This window comes from Taudactylus pleione, unplaced genomic scaffold (assembly GCF_031769625.1).
Source record: "Taudactylus pleione unplaced genomic scaffold, aTauple2 ptg000005l, whole genome shotgun sequence".
In the NCBI taxonomy this organism is placed as follows: Eukaryota; Metazoa; Chordata; class Amphibia; order Anura; family Myobatrachidae; genus Taudactylus; species Taudactylus pleione.
This window is the reverse complement of record NW_028284408.1, coordinates 4,227,894-4,243,280: the sequence shown is the minus strand read 5'-3', so window position 1 is coordinate 4,243,280 and position 15,387 is coordinate 4,227,894. Positions and strand designations below refer to the sequence as shown.

Here is a 15,387-nt window from a genome sequence, read left to right as displayed (position 1 = left end):
GGAGGAATAGTGGGAGGGAGAAGGGGAGAAAAAGAGACAAAGGAAGAATAGGGTGGGGGGTGGGTGAGACACACAGCTGGAATATTCAGTTAGTTGAAATTAAGGGCCTGATTCAGAGCCGGACGCAATTAGCTCTTGCTCGTCCTGAAAATAGGGGTGGCTATTCAAATGAACCGTTCGCTGTTTGGGGTCTGTTCACGCCTCTAGGTCTGAACGAGCGTACAAAACTTGTGGTCGTTTTTTGGGAAACTACGCCCCCCTGGCCGCTCGCACCCTACGTCATGTCCGCTATTTATTAGATTAATCGAGTACATCGAATAGGGTATGAACTGCTCGCTATTCTTGTGGTTGGTTTTTGCTACCACAATTTTGCGAGCAGTTCTGGCTTAAAAAAAAACCCAGTGACGTGGTCAATGACGCTGCTGTTTTAAATATGCACACCCATAAAACGCCCGTTTTGACCTTTAAGCACGCCTGCGATCGGATCTCCACTCCCCGTTTTCAAGCACCTTCCCCTGTTACCACCCACATACGCCTCATTCTGTCACTCAAATTAGCAGGCATTAGCTATTTTGCGAGCACATGAATTTCGGCCGCACTGACTGGTTCGCGCATGCGTATAACGATCCGTACGCATGCGCAGTTGGGCAAACATCGCTCGGAGCGAACGAGCTGCCGCTTACGAGTGGCTCTGAATCAGGCCCTATATGTGGTAGTATATCTGCATGGAACTCTAAACTACAGATGAGGTGTGACAAAAAAAAATCTCAATGGCGTTTCCCCACTAATCTACACGATTACTCCACCTTGCTAATATATAGGAGGAAATGTCATTATCGAATTGATGGAAGGTAGTAAACTCAATGTATATGGACGGTGAGATTCCAAAAACCTCCTAACCATACTAACTAATTATTTTCCTCTTTGGGACTTGTATATTGACTAACAGTGAAGAGAAATTCTTCCACACTTCAGAGTTCCATGCTAATCTAACACCATTAATAATTTCAAATAACTGGATACAGAGTCTAACATCTAACATCGACATCCAGAGCTCCTCGTGCTCCAAGGAATGTATGGTCCATGGGGACCAGCTATACAAGAGCTATACAATTTTTATTATATTAACTTGTACAGACACTCGATTATTATGAAGTGAATATACACTACTCATCATTTGCATTTGTTATATATATTTAAATTTGAGTTTCATTTTCAGGTATATCGTTTTTGGTTTAGCCATCCAAAATATAGTTTATCTAACTTGCAAAATAAGCTGATTTTCAGTAATTTGACACCAGAAAATCAACAAACCAATGAAAGCAACTTGCCGACACCTAGATGGAACCCTCATCCTTCCTGTATGGTACTGGAGGAATGTCGTTGTAGCCCTGATCACTGTATGACTGCTGTGAGCACTGCAATAGTCAGGGATCTTTATCTTATCTTTCTACACACACAAAAAAAAAAAACAACTGACAGCCACAAAACAGAATTGTATTCTGTCGTTCCTGGACGTCTTAAACAGCTATCTAGGAAGAGAAGAAGCCATGCAGACAGATTCTTGCCCACACAACTTCCCCACATCCTGCCCACACCACATCCGCACCTCATGTTGTGAGGTTCCTACAGGACACTAGAATCTAGTGAAAATAATCCAAACTATTTAGGGGGAGGGGGGGGGGGGGGCTTAGACTAGAGTTTTATTTTAGTCTATCTGATTTTCTGAGTTTACATGTTGGGAGTCATAGAAGTAAAGGAAAGGTCGGAGTCAGTAAGGCTATTTGTCAGTGGTATACATGGCAATGTATGTTGCTATCCTGGCAAATCTGGGTGCATTGTATGAACATAGGACACAACACTGCAACTAGTCATGATTAGAACACAATAAGAAAGGCTGGAGGGGTCAATTGGACCAGCCAAGAAATTTTTAACACAAGGGGCCTTGTCTTTCATTTGAACTGGACCCAACAATTTCTGATGACCTGGGCGCAGCATTCCAGATAAATGGGAAACAAAGTAAGTGTGATAGAGAGCAGATGATTGTAGTTGGAATACAGAGGTCATGCAGGAGTAAACCGGTCAATTTAAGCAAAGTAACACAACTGTGGAGGTCAGGTAGAAAACTGTAATGTTCCCCTGACCTCGAGAGAGACAATGGGAGCAATAGAAACAAATATATTGCCATGTACTCGATTGGCAGGCTATATTTGTTTTACAGGGTGTGTACCAAACATAGGAATGGAACACAGAAAATACAGTACAGGGATAAAGACCTGTGTGGCCAGGTGTATAATGTTCTATCTAGTTTGAAAGTGCCAGGAATTTTTAGAAAAGCTGGCCGCACACTGAAAACAGGGAAAAGGGACACGGGAGGAGCCGATATTCCGATAGTTGGAGCGCCTCCATACACTACACAATGAATGGACGTGATGTCGAATCACAGCATGAAGTTGGCTGAACAACAGTCAGGTGGATCAGAATATACAGGAAGACCAAACCAAACGATCTAGACAGTTTTTCAGCCAATTTAAGGTTGTGAATGATCATCAACCAGTTCCATACACTGAGCGATGATCCTGCAAACCAATCATTCAGTTGCCTGCTATGCACAAATACTGTGCAGTATATGGCCAACTTAAGATATTTTAGCTCACTAGGAAACAATCTCATTGGTGAGAATATATAGTGATACCATTCATTTGAACCAAGTTGACTTTTGTTAGAGGGGGCACTCTTAAAAGAATTGAGACAAGTATTTTGTTACTTACCAACTTCCACTTTAATACTTAGAAAACAACCATGAAAATCTTAATATGCATTTAATAATAATTATGAAGCACCATATGAAATTATCAAAAAAAAACATGATTTACAGATCAGTAAGTTTAGTTACTAGATGAATTACAGTAGAAAAGACTTACACTATAGTAGTTACGGAATTTACGTGCTCTCCCACTGCAAGTCATTAAACTGATTATAGTGTATTACAGGTTGAGTCTCCCATATCCAAATATTCCGAAATACGGAATCATTTTGGCATGACTCAGATAATGAAACCTTTGATTTTTGATGGTTTAATGTACACAAACTTTGTCTAAGGCTCAAATTATTAAAAATATTGTATAAAATTACCTTCAGGCTGTGTGTATAAGGTGTATATGAAACAAATGAATTACATTTCTGTACACAAACTTTGTTTGAGCCGCAAAATTATTGAAAATATTGTATAAAATTATATGCAGGCTGTGTGTATAAGGTGTATATAACACAAATGCATTCTGTGTGAATATTTGGGTCCTATTCCCAAGATATTTCATTATGGTAAGCATTTATTCCAAAATACGGAATATTCCGTTATCCAAAATTCCCCTGGTCCCAAGCATTTTGGATATGGGAGACTCAACCTGTACTTGTAATACTTAATTATTTTTATTTAAAAGAATGTGTACAAATGGACACTGACATAAGCCAGGTATGCCACAGAAAGAGGATTACATGAAATAACTGTCTGTACATGGAGCACTTTAACATGAGTTTACTTATTTTAATCCACCAACATTACCTGACTGGGTTGCTGGTCAGAGAAACCCGTAGGGAGTCTAAGTAAGAGACAAGTCTTTCATCTGTGGAGCCGGATTTCAGTTCATGAATGAATTCCTGTGGTGAGATCTGTCTGCTGCTCTTGAGGCTCCCCTGTAACAAGTTAAAAATCACGCTGAGCAAGTCTCCAAATGGTAAATCACATACATACATTACAAAGAGTAAAAAATACAACTTTTTTTTTTCACTGCTTCTGAAAACATATTTAAGTTGCAGTCCACGTAATGATCAAAACATTCATCTAAAAGTATAATTATTTTACCACTTATACTTAACACAACCTGCAGGGCACCATCATGGGGTTAAATCCTGTAATTGAACAATCTGCTGTAGACATTAATATGCAGTGCATGCTATTGTCACAGGTTCTTGTTTTTTGTTCTTTATTCAAATGACACATCATCTTTTTGGTTACAGTTTTTTTTCTTACTTTACAAGATGATTATTTCAGCTAGCGAGAAAGAGAACATTTATACATTTCAAAAATCTAAGGCACAAAACAAAAAAGCACAGACTATAATCCGCAATAGTAGTACCAGCCCTCAATGTCAAATAAATCACCCACCTCTTCACATATTATAGGGATGTTCCTAACAAGTGCACTGCGCAGGAGGAATAACAGCAGTCCGATATATGGTAAATATTTAACGCTAATTCCCCGCTATGCTCCTTTTCTTTTTGCATGGAGAAACCTCACTTGCTGGACAAAAAGCCCATGCTCTGTGATGGGGACAAATAAGAGCTGCAATCTCCATCATTTCACAGAGTTTACACAGCATCTGTTTGGTAAACTCGCACAACTCCCAATGTTTAGGGTGTGGTATAAGAGATAGACTGTAATTAGGTAGACACCAGATGTTAGACCAGGGATGGGGAACCTCAGGCCCGTGGGCCGTATAAGGCCCCCGGAATAATTTGGTCTGGCACTCTGAGCTTTTTTTCTGCTAGCCTCATCTGGCCAGCAGGGTGCCTAGAAAGGAACCCTTCAGCCTGAATCTATGTAGAAGTGCCCCCTGGAGAATCTTTAGGATGCTTCAGATGGTCCCACAACCCTTACAGCTTCCCGGAGCATCCTGAGGATGCTCTGGGCATTGCTGTAATTACCTGTGATTGTGGCCCCTCCCCTGTGTGACATCACACAGAGGGGTCGTGGCCTGCACCAGGCCTGTGAATAATGTTATATATCAAAACGGCAAATCGGCAGAAAAACACTACCCCACCCGTGTTAGACAAAAGTTCGACAGGTACGAATTGTCGACAATCATTATCGATATTTTTTTTTCTTCTAGCCGTAATCTTCACCCTAACCTTGGTGGCTAACCCTCCCTCCTGTTGTATAACCCTAACCATCAAGGTAGGTGCCTGACCTTAACCGTCCCTTCTAGCACCTAACACAAACCATCCAGTAAATGCCTAACCCTAATATAGCCTTAAAAAAATATAAAAAATTGTGTCGACCATTTGTGTCGACTTTTTGACCCAGTTGATCATTTGTACCTGTTGACCTTTTGTGTGTCAACCTTTTGAAATCTCCCGAACACCCCGTAGTCAACATGGGTTTAGTTCATGATTTGATGTATGATGTCACATTGGGCAGAAACTTTTCCCACTTCTGGAAGCTGTGGGAAGGCTAAATTTAACGAAAATAAAAAACCCAGACCTGTTAATAATGTTACAGTGACAATGCCTACTGAATCTGAAGTGTTCCATTTTTTAAGCATGATAGTGGAGTCTCAAAATCATGAGAGCAGTAATGGGGAGAAGAAAGAGGTACCTCCTACTGAAGTAGGAAATGTTGTTCAACCAGTCAACTATGTCTGATCTTGAAATATGAAGAGAGATCTTTGCCTCAGAACAGTTAAAAGACTCTTCTCTGTTAAAGGCTAGAGAGAAAGTAAAAGTGGTTGATAGAAAGTTGTCATATCTTCACATGGCAGTACGGTAAGATTTGTTGCACCAAACGTCCAAAAAAGGGTAAACTATTGTCAAAGAATTGGTCATTCCTAAGGAATATAGAAGAATGGTGTTGGACCTGGCTCATGGTCAGATAACTGAAGGACATCTAGATGTAGACAACAGAGAGAATTTTACAGCATTTTCTCTGCCCTGCAGTCTATATAGATGTATCTGGATACTGTGCTTCCTGGCCAGAGTGCCAGTACCATACTCCCAGGCCTCTTTATGGAAGTCCACTTGTTCCATTATCCATTATTGAGGTCCCATTGATGACCCTAGGTCTGTCCGGGGTCATTAATACATTTTAGTAATAATGGATTACACTACCAGATACCCAGAAGCGATACCATTGTGCAAATCAACAACAAAGGCAATTACTAAAGAACTAGTACATGTCTTTAGCAGCGTAGGAATACCTAAGGAAATCCTAACTGATCAGGGAACCACATTTATGGAAAACATTCTGAAAGAGATGTGATAACTGTTTAAGGTTACTCAGCTACAGACTTCTGAGTATCAGCCTCAGAAAGATGGTTAAGTAGAGAGGTTTAAAAAATAGGAAAGCTTGGGACTATTGAATACACTATTTATTGCTGCCCATTAGAGAAGTTCCACAATTCTCCACAGGGTCTCGCCTTTTGATTTCTGTATGGGAGACACCCAAGGAGTTTGCTGGATATTGTGAGAGAGACATGGGAGGGACAAGCCAATCCATATAAAATGATTGTTGATCATGTTCCTCAGATGCAGGAAAGAATAGCTGCAGTTGTGCGCACCATAGTTCCTGGGGACAGAGTGCTTATTTTGGTTCCCACAGTAAAAAGTAATTTTTACAAAATAGCAGGGACCATTCGAAATCATGGAAAAAGTGAGTGAGATTAATTATAAATTGTACCCGCTTGGGGAAAAAAAAACATAACAGATCTACCATTTAAATCTTAAACCAGTAGATCTGTCAGTTACCTAGGTCCCTACGGTAAACCTCAGTGCCTTTAGTTCCTGAAGTAGCCAAAGCTAAAACCCTCTTAATTATTCAACAGCATGAGAATAAAAAAAATTCTCAGAAGAAATAGAGATAGGTTTTATGAAATACCAGGTAAAACGTCAGTCATTAAACAGGAAGTAATCCCGGAACTGGGGGTTAAGGAGAAGCCCGATGGGAGGCAATGTCTAAAAAACGTAAAGAGATGTTGGAGTTAGATATAACTAAAGAATCAAACAGTGAGTAGTCAAGTCCCATTGTACTTATTCCAAAACCAGAAATAAGCTTACGTTTCTGCAATTTCTTCCCTAAAATTAAATAGTGTGCCGAATACCTCTTTTATACCAAAATGGCGGGTCTCACCCAGGATTTTGTTCATAGGTCCGTCTCGGGTGCAACTCGGATGAGACCCCTTTCAGACTGGCGGCCTGACCCGTCAAAAATGCTGGGTCGATGACGTCACCTCCATCACATTTTCAGCCGGCGCTTGGAGATTATCTCATCTCCAAGCGCCCGCTCTTCCTATGCAGTGAAAGGGACTTGGGTTACCCGTTCACACTGCATCACGAGCCGGGTTGAACCTATGTCAAACCCATCTAGTGACCAGGGTTAAAATATTGGGTTGCTCAACCAGGCTTATTTCAACCTGGCCCTTTTACAATGCACAGTAACCCGGGTTGCTGTGCGTTCACGTGCAATAACCCAGGTTATTGCAGCAAGTGTAAAAGGGGTATAAGTGCGATGCCTACCCAATGCATCATATGGATGAACTAATTGGACAGCACGGTACATAACCACTAAAAACTTAACCAAAGAGTACTGGCAAGTGTCACTTATAGACCGTGCAAAACAAAAGTGCCTTTTCGGCACTGGTGAGTCTGTTCCAATAGAAGATGTTACAATTTAGATTACATGTAGCACACGCCTCCTTTCAGAGGATGATGGATAGGATCCTAAGGCCTCAGACAGTAATTTGCTGCTTATTTCGGTATTGAAGCCATCAATAGTCTTGATTGGCAGTCTCACTTACCCAGTGTATAAACAATGTTGGACTCCATCCGTAAGGCAGGATTGACAGCCAACCCTAGAAAAAAGTGGCTTAGGGTTGGAATAGGTTAAGTATCTTGGATACATCATAGCAGGGCCAGCAACAGAAACCTTGGTGCCCGTTACAGATATCTCTGTACCCACCCCCCTCAACCTCTCCTCCACACATCCCTCCCAATACATGTATCACCAAATATAAGCCACTGTAATTTTGCAAATACAGGAAAACATAATTTGGGAATCAATATATAGGAGGTTACCTTGACAAAAGGGCTTGCAAGCCCTGAAACGTTGGAGTGTTTGGAACAAATATATGAACTTCACTAAAACTCTAAGCACCACTGTCTTCCTACACGGCTTTTTAGGAATTTGTTGTGAAAAAAGATGCATCAGATGTAGGGATAAGTGCTATTCTGTCTCAGAATAAAATTGTAAAAACATTGTCTTACTTATTGGAGTAATAAACTGAATGTACATGAGAGAATGTATGACACTATTAAAAAAGATGCATTAGCAATTAAGTGGGCATTATAAATACTTAGGAACTATAGGAACTACCTCTTGGGAAGAAAGTTCAGGTTAATTATTGATCATGCTCCATTAAAATGTATGTCTAAAGGCCACCCCATACACCAGCGACTGATTGTTGCAATTCGACGATTCCCAGATACCTGGGTCAGAGGATCTTTGAAATCCAACTTATTGGTTTTCACTGATTTGCCGGTTACGAACAAAATATGATCGTGATATACAAAACGGTGACTTATGTAGAATTTCACTGATCCCCCAACGGATCGGCGACGGCAGCAGGCTGGCATTTCCGAACTACAGTATCAGGCAATTTGTTGTTATATTTATGAGGCCCTTAAGAATAAACAGAACAATGGGATAACAACAAGATGATTACTGGCATTGCAAAAATATGAGATATGGTAAGAACTTACCCTTGTTATCTCTATTTCTACGAAGTCCATAGGGTTCCACAGGATACCTTGGGTATAGGTGTGACGTCAGTCGCAGGGCACCAAAGAGTTAAGCTTTCAGCCTCCCAGGATGCACTAGGTCCCCCTCCTATACCCCGCCCCCGGGCCAAGGCACCTCAGTTAGTTACCAAGCCATAGGCCGGAGGAGGAGAAGGAAGAGAGAGAACAAAGATCTGGACACATACAAGAATCACATTTTCACCAGAGGGAGACGGAAAACCGGTGACCAGAGCAAAGCCCATCTGCAGCACAGGTGCGACAGGGCGGGAGTCCTGTGGAACCCTATGGACTTCGTAGAAATAGAGATAACAAGGGTAAGTTCTTACCATATCTCATATTTTCTACTTCAGGGTCCATAGGGTATCCACAGGATACCTTGGGGATGTCCCAAAGCAGTATCCTTTAAGGGTGGGGACGCTCCTGTGCAGAAAGGAGAATCCGCCGCCCGAAGGAAGCATCCTGAGAGGCGAAGGTGTCAAACCTGTAATACCTCACGAAGGTATGGACAGAAGACCACGTAGCAGCCTTGCAGAACTGAACTGCCGAGGCACCACGTCGAGCTGCCCACGAAGGACCCACAGACCTAGTGGAATGAGCCTTCAGAGAAGGAGGGACCGGTAGGCCTTCATGAAGATAAGCTTCAGAAATAGCCATACGGATCCAGGCTGCCAAAGTTTGCTTTGAAGCAGGCCAACCCTTTTTACAGAAGCCATAGAGGACAACAAAGCGTCCGACTTCCTAAACAAAGAAGTGCGGTCAACATAAGTCCTTAAGGCCCGCACAACATCCAAAGAGGCCTCACCCACGGAAAGACCCGGTGAGTTAAAGGCCGGAACAACTATTTCCTCGTTAACATGAAACTGGGAAACAACTTTGGGAAGAAACTCGGGCCGAGTGCGGAGCACTGCCCTGTTCCCATGAAAAACCAAGAAAGGGGGTCTACAAGAAAGAGCCCCTAACTCAGAAACACGTCTGGCTGAAGCAATGGCCAGAAGGAAAACAGTCTTAGCTGTTAGCCATTTAATATCCACTGAGCCCAGTGGTTCAAACGGCGGTCCTTGGAGAGCCCTCAGGACCACAGCCAAATCCCAAGGCGCCACAGGTGGAACAAAGGGCGGCTGAATACGGAGAACACCTTGCATAAAGGTGCGCACATCCGGGATTGTAGCAATCCTACGGTGAAACCAGACAGATAGGGCCGAAACCTGTACCTTCAAAGAAGCAAGGCGAAGCCCATGATCTAGTCCCGCTTGCAGGAAGGCGAGAATCCGAGACAGACGAAACTCCCGCGGTGCATAACCTCTCGGTCGACACCACTGGAAGAACGTATGCCACACGCGATGGTATATCCTCGCGGAAGACGGTTTCCGAGCTCGTAACATGGTACGCACCACAGAGCTGGAAAACCCCCAGGACCTCAGCATGGCCGTCTCAACAGCCACGCCGCCAAAGACAGCCGAGTCAGGTCCGGGTGAAGACAAGGACCCTGAGACAGAAGGTCCGGTCGTAGCGGCAACCGCAGAGGACTGTCCACGGACAGACCCTGAAGGTCTGAGAACCAGTGCCGTCTGGGCCACGCGGGAGCTATCAACAGGAGCGTCCCTCCTTCCTGTTTGAATTTCCGGATTACCCGTGGAAGAAGGGAGACCGGAGGGAACAGGTATGCGAACCTGAACGTCCACCGGACGGACATAGCATCCACCAGAGACGCCCCTTCGTCTCTTGTGCGAGACCCGTACACCGGCAACTTGTTGTTGTGCCGGGACGCCATGAGGTCGATTTCTGGAAGACCCCACCTGTCCACCAGTAGTTGAAAAACGTCCGGGTGCAGGGACCATTCCCCTGGATGAACGTCCTGGCGACTTAGAAAGTCCGCCTCCCAATTTAGCACTCCCGGGATGAAGACCGCTGATATGGCTGGAAGATTGCGCTCCGCCCAAACCAGGATCCGAGAGACCTCTACGAGAGCCGCCCGACTGCGAGTTCCTCCTTGCCTGTTTATGTAGGCCACGGTGGTAGCATTGTCCGACTGGACCTGCACCAGGTGACCCTGGAGAAACCGCTGTGCCTGCAGGAGAGCATTGAAGACCGCACGGAGTTCCAAGATATTTATTGGAAGCTCCGCTTCTGTCGGTGTCCACCTGCCCTGGAACAAGTGTGGACCCGAAACTGCTCCCCAGCCCCGAAGACTGGCGTCCGTTGTCAACAGGACCCAATTTGGAACCCAGAACGGACGTCCCTTGTTGAGGTGGGTCGTCTTTAACCACCACGCAAGGGACAGGCGAACCTCCGGGGTGAGCACAATCGTCTGGAACTTCAGAGACTGAGGCAGCCCGTTCCACTTGGACAGGATCAGGTGCTGCAGAGGTCTGGAGTGAAACTGGGCGTATTCCACCATGTCGAACACCGACACCATGGAGCCCAGTAACCTCATCGCCGAGTGTAAGGACACCCGGCGGCTGTGCAGACAACTGCGCACCCTTGACTGTAAAGCAGAGATCTTGTCCTCCGTCACGAAGATCCTTTGCTGTCCCGAGTCCAATAAGGCTCCAAGATGCAGAATCCTCCGAGACGGGATTAGAGTGGACTTCTGCCAGTTGATTAGCCAGTCGTGCCGTTGCAGCAGTGCAATGGTCAGGTCCAAGTGGTGTAACAGGAGCTCTGGAGATCCTGCCACCAATAACAGGTCGTCCAAGTACGGCAACATGCGGACTCCTTGCAGCCGCAGAGAAGCCGCCATGACCGCCATAGCGTCCTGTATGTCCAATGACACCATGTAGTCCCCAGGTTCCAGCGCCAGAATGATGGACCGTAGGGTCTCCATCCGAAACTTCGGGACCCGCAAAGACTTGTTGAGTGCTTTGAGGTTGAGAATCGGACGATATGACCCATTGGGTTTCTGTACCAAAAATAGATTTGAATAGAAACCCTGGCCCCTCTGGGAGAATGGAACAGGCACTATAACTCCAGCCTGGAGCATAGTGTGCAATACCTTCCGCAGCTCCGTAGCCTTGTTCCGGTCTGATGGTAGACCCGTGGTGAAGAATCGAGCCGGGGGTCTGTGCCGGAAGGAGAGGGCGTACCCGTGAGAGACCACCTCCAGAACCCAAGTGTCTGTCGTAGTGAACGACCAACACCGGGAGAACTGCAGCAGGCGGCCTCCCACCCTGGGATCCCCCAAGGGGAGACCCGGACCGTCAGGCCGCAGGCTTGTCATCTGGCTTGGGGGCCGGACGTCTGGTACTCCATGCCTGTTTCCGGGGCTTGACCGATTTCTTAGGGCCAGCCTGTCGAGGAAACGACTGTGGTTTGGGCCTGCCCTGGGCCCTAGATGACCGAAAGGACGATGGTCCAGAACCAGAAGGAGCAGCGGCCGACGGGAGACAAGCAGATTTGGCTGCCGCCAGCGTGGCCACAATCTTATCCAGATCCGGACCGAAGAGAACTTCTCCGGTAAACGGCAACGCTTCCAGACCTTTCTTGGATCTGCGTCCGCCTTCCAGGATCGCAGCCACAAGGTGCGACGAGCAGCTACCGCTGCTGAAGAAATTCTAGACACCAGAGTACTAATGTCTAGAACCGCCTCGTTGATGTAGGTGGCCGAATCACGGAGATTGCCAATCAACTCCGCCTGTTCGGCCGGACAGTCGGATTCAAAAGAAGCCTCTAATGAATCCGCCCAGCGCTCCATCGCTCTGGCAACCCAGCAAATGGCCATAGCCGGCCGTGCTGCCCCCCCTGCAAGGGAATAAGCGGACTTCAGGCAGATTTCTACCTTGCGGTCCGTAGCATCCTTAAGGGAGGACATGGATGGCATCGGCAATGTGGCACTACGGACAAGACGGGTCACGTGAGAATCCACCTGTGGAGGGGATTCACACTTAGCAAAATAATTATCCGCGAACGGATAAGCCACCGCCAGGCGTCTCTGCGGCTGGTATCTTTTGCCAGGTTGTTTACACGCCTCCTCTAAATGGTCCACCAACTGACCCGAAAGAGGAAAGACTGTGGCATCGCCCTTCACATCTTTGAAAAAGGCATACTTAGATTTAGCCGCTGGGGGAACTTCGTCCTCAATCACCAAGGCTGTGCGGACCGCCCGAATAAGTCCAGGAATATATACTTTGGACTTAGCATCAGCGTCCTTAGTATGGAAAGGTTCCTGATCGTAAGGATCCAGAATCTCCCCATCATCAGACGTCCCTTCGTCATCCTCATAAGGAGCGGACAGAGACGCCACCGGCCTTTTATGAGGCCGCATCACAGACTCCCCTTGCAACACATCCGACAAGTGCTGTACAGAACTCGTCAGGGAGTTAACCCACGCTGGCTCCTGAGAACCCGGGAGCGGGGAAATAGGGAGACTGTGGGGTACCACCAATTGTCGTGGGAACCCCTGCATGGGTGACGACACCACAGACTGCTGGGACAAACCCATCGGAGTAAACGCTGGCTGCGGAGCTAACTGGCCCACTAAAGCTGTTAACGCCTGAGCGAAACAAGCCCAGGGCGGCTCCTGTACCGGTGCTGTAACCGTAATAGGCCGCGCCATGGACAAACACTGCCGGCAAAGGCCCTCCGCGCTACCCTCCCCCTCCGCTAACGGTACTTTGCACGTGGTACACTGTAGCCGGAGGGGAAAATCACTTTCAGACATTATGGCACCACGTATGTGACCTCTCTCACCAATTAAGTATTAAATAGGCGAGAGACCACCCTGCAGCACCGCACCGCAAGGGCTTTAGCAGAAAGAACAGGGACAGTAATAAAGCTGACAGTTTAGAGAAGAAAAGTTACAGGCAGCGCTAGCACAGTCACATACAATGCAGAGAAATAACAATTCCTGCACTAACAGCGCTGATCACTCAACTACACAGACACAGGGCCTGGTAGGACACAGCGCTGCATACACAGACCTGAGCCACAGCGGAGGAGAGGTATGCGGGGGGACCCAGACCACGATGCTTCCTTCCAGACTTCCAGCAGCGTTCACCATGCGTTGCAGAGAAGATGGCCGCCGAGGAGCAGAAAGAAGCTGGCCTGGGGGAGGAGCGCTGACACAGGACCAGTCAGCACAGTGCAGAGAGGGCTGTGTGCAGCGGGGGAGGCGCCGGCTGTGAGACAGGGAAGGCGCGCTCCCCTGGCATGCATTTAACCCCTGGGACGCCGCAGCGCTACCGCTCTGCTGCGGTCCGCTGTCCCAGGGGGTAGTGGAAGCGCAGGTTGGTCGCCTGGCTCCACGCTGCAGCCAGTCCCCAGGGAGCCCCCTGCCTGGGGACTTAGGACCATGTGATCAGCGGGGACCCACCGCGGGACCCCGCTGCTTACCTCTGTCCCCCTTGAATCCGGCCATGGTCCGGAGCATCTGGGGTCACCGCTAGCTGTGACCCCAGATGCCCACCAGCATCCCCGGATCAGTACCGGCGTTCTGGTACCGGCGGGGTGTAGGGAAGACAGCATGGACGTCAGGACTGACTGTCCATGCTGTTCATCCAGATGTGCAGCCACAGCTGCATGAAGAAAAAGCTTCAGGGGCTCTTCTAGCCCCCACTCCAACAGGTGCACCCGACTCCGGCCGGGCACCAAACTAAACTGAGGTGCCTTGGCCCGGGGGCGGGGTATAGGAGGGGGACCTAGTGCATCCTGGGAGGCTGAAAGCTTAACTCTTTGGTGCCCTGCGACTGACGTCACACCTATACCCAAGGTATCCTGTGGATACCCTATGGACCCTGAAGTAGAAATTTCAAATTGTCATAGGCCATAAGAAACCAGTTGGCCAATGCAGATGCTTTGGCCCATAACTTCAGTTTAGGGCAGTGGTTCTCAAACTCGGTCCTCAGGACCCCACACAGGTCACGTTTTGCAGGTCACCTAGCTGGTGCACAGGTGTAGTCATTACTCACTGACACATTTTAAAAGAGCCACATGTGGAGCTAATATCTCACTTGTGATTCTGTGAGGAGACCTGGAAAACATGCACTGTTTGGGGTCCCGAGGACCGAGTTTGAGAACCTGTGGTTTAGGGGATGCAGGTTTCCGCCCCTCAGGTCAAAATAGGATGTGGAATTATGTGACAAAAGCACTGGGCAATTTCTGGATGGGAGCCATGTATGTCACAGGATTCTAGCTTCTGTCTGGTGGTAATCAGTCTAGGGAGCAGCCTTTATTGACAGACCATCTATGTGAGGCTAATAAAGGTTTTTCCAGTTAAGCCCCTTTCACACATGCGACCAGGGAAATTGCCAGGTCTATCAATCCAGCAATTTCCCGGGTCTTTCAGCCCGACCCTGGTAAGGAGAAGGGTCATGAACCTGGGACTTCGACTTGGGTCGGCCTGGCAAAAACCAGGGTATTTAGACGGTGTCTGAAAGGGGTATTAGTCTCTTACTGCCTGAGGAGCAAGCTGCTGGTTTGCTGAGAAACACCATTACTAGTGAAAGTAAGTGTTGTGATAAACTGCGGTTTTGTGAGTTGGACAGTAAGGTCCTTCCACCTTAGGCTTATGTTTTTACTTTTGGGGCAAATAAAAAAAAAAAATAGCTGCGGCTACTGGTACCAAGCACCCTAAAAACAGAGATAATATCTGGCATATATTTAAAAAAAAAAAAAAAAAACTTTGCTAATCACCATAAAACACTGATACTTATTAAAATGAGTCCTTCTGTAGAGACTGAACTTTTTTTTACTGTACACAACAAAATCCGAAGATGCTACAGAAACGCTCTTACTCGGCTTTGCTGCAGTCGCGCCTAACAGCCCCTCTCGGCACGTCTTGTCCTGTGAGAGACTGCTAGCGTTGGCCATCTTTTTTGACAA

General features: G+C 46.7%; 1 protein-coding gene across 6 annotated transcripts in view; it reads right to left on the bottom strand.

Annotated features, from left to right (window-relative positions):
* Window positions 1-15,387, bottom strand: part of DIAPH3 (diaphanous related formin 3) — a 786,386-nt gene that overhangs the window by 521,463 nt on the left and 249,536 nt on the right. For all 6 annotated transcript variants that reach the window (XM_088481432.1, XM_088481491.1, XM_088481243.1 and 3 more), the window contains one exon: window positions 3,566-3,696. In XM_088481432.1, the coding sequence (XP_088337558.1) occupies window positions 3,566-3,696 (131 nt within the window). The remainder of the gene's footprint in view (window positions 1-3,565; window positions 3,697-15,387) is intronic.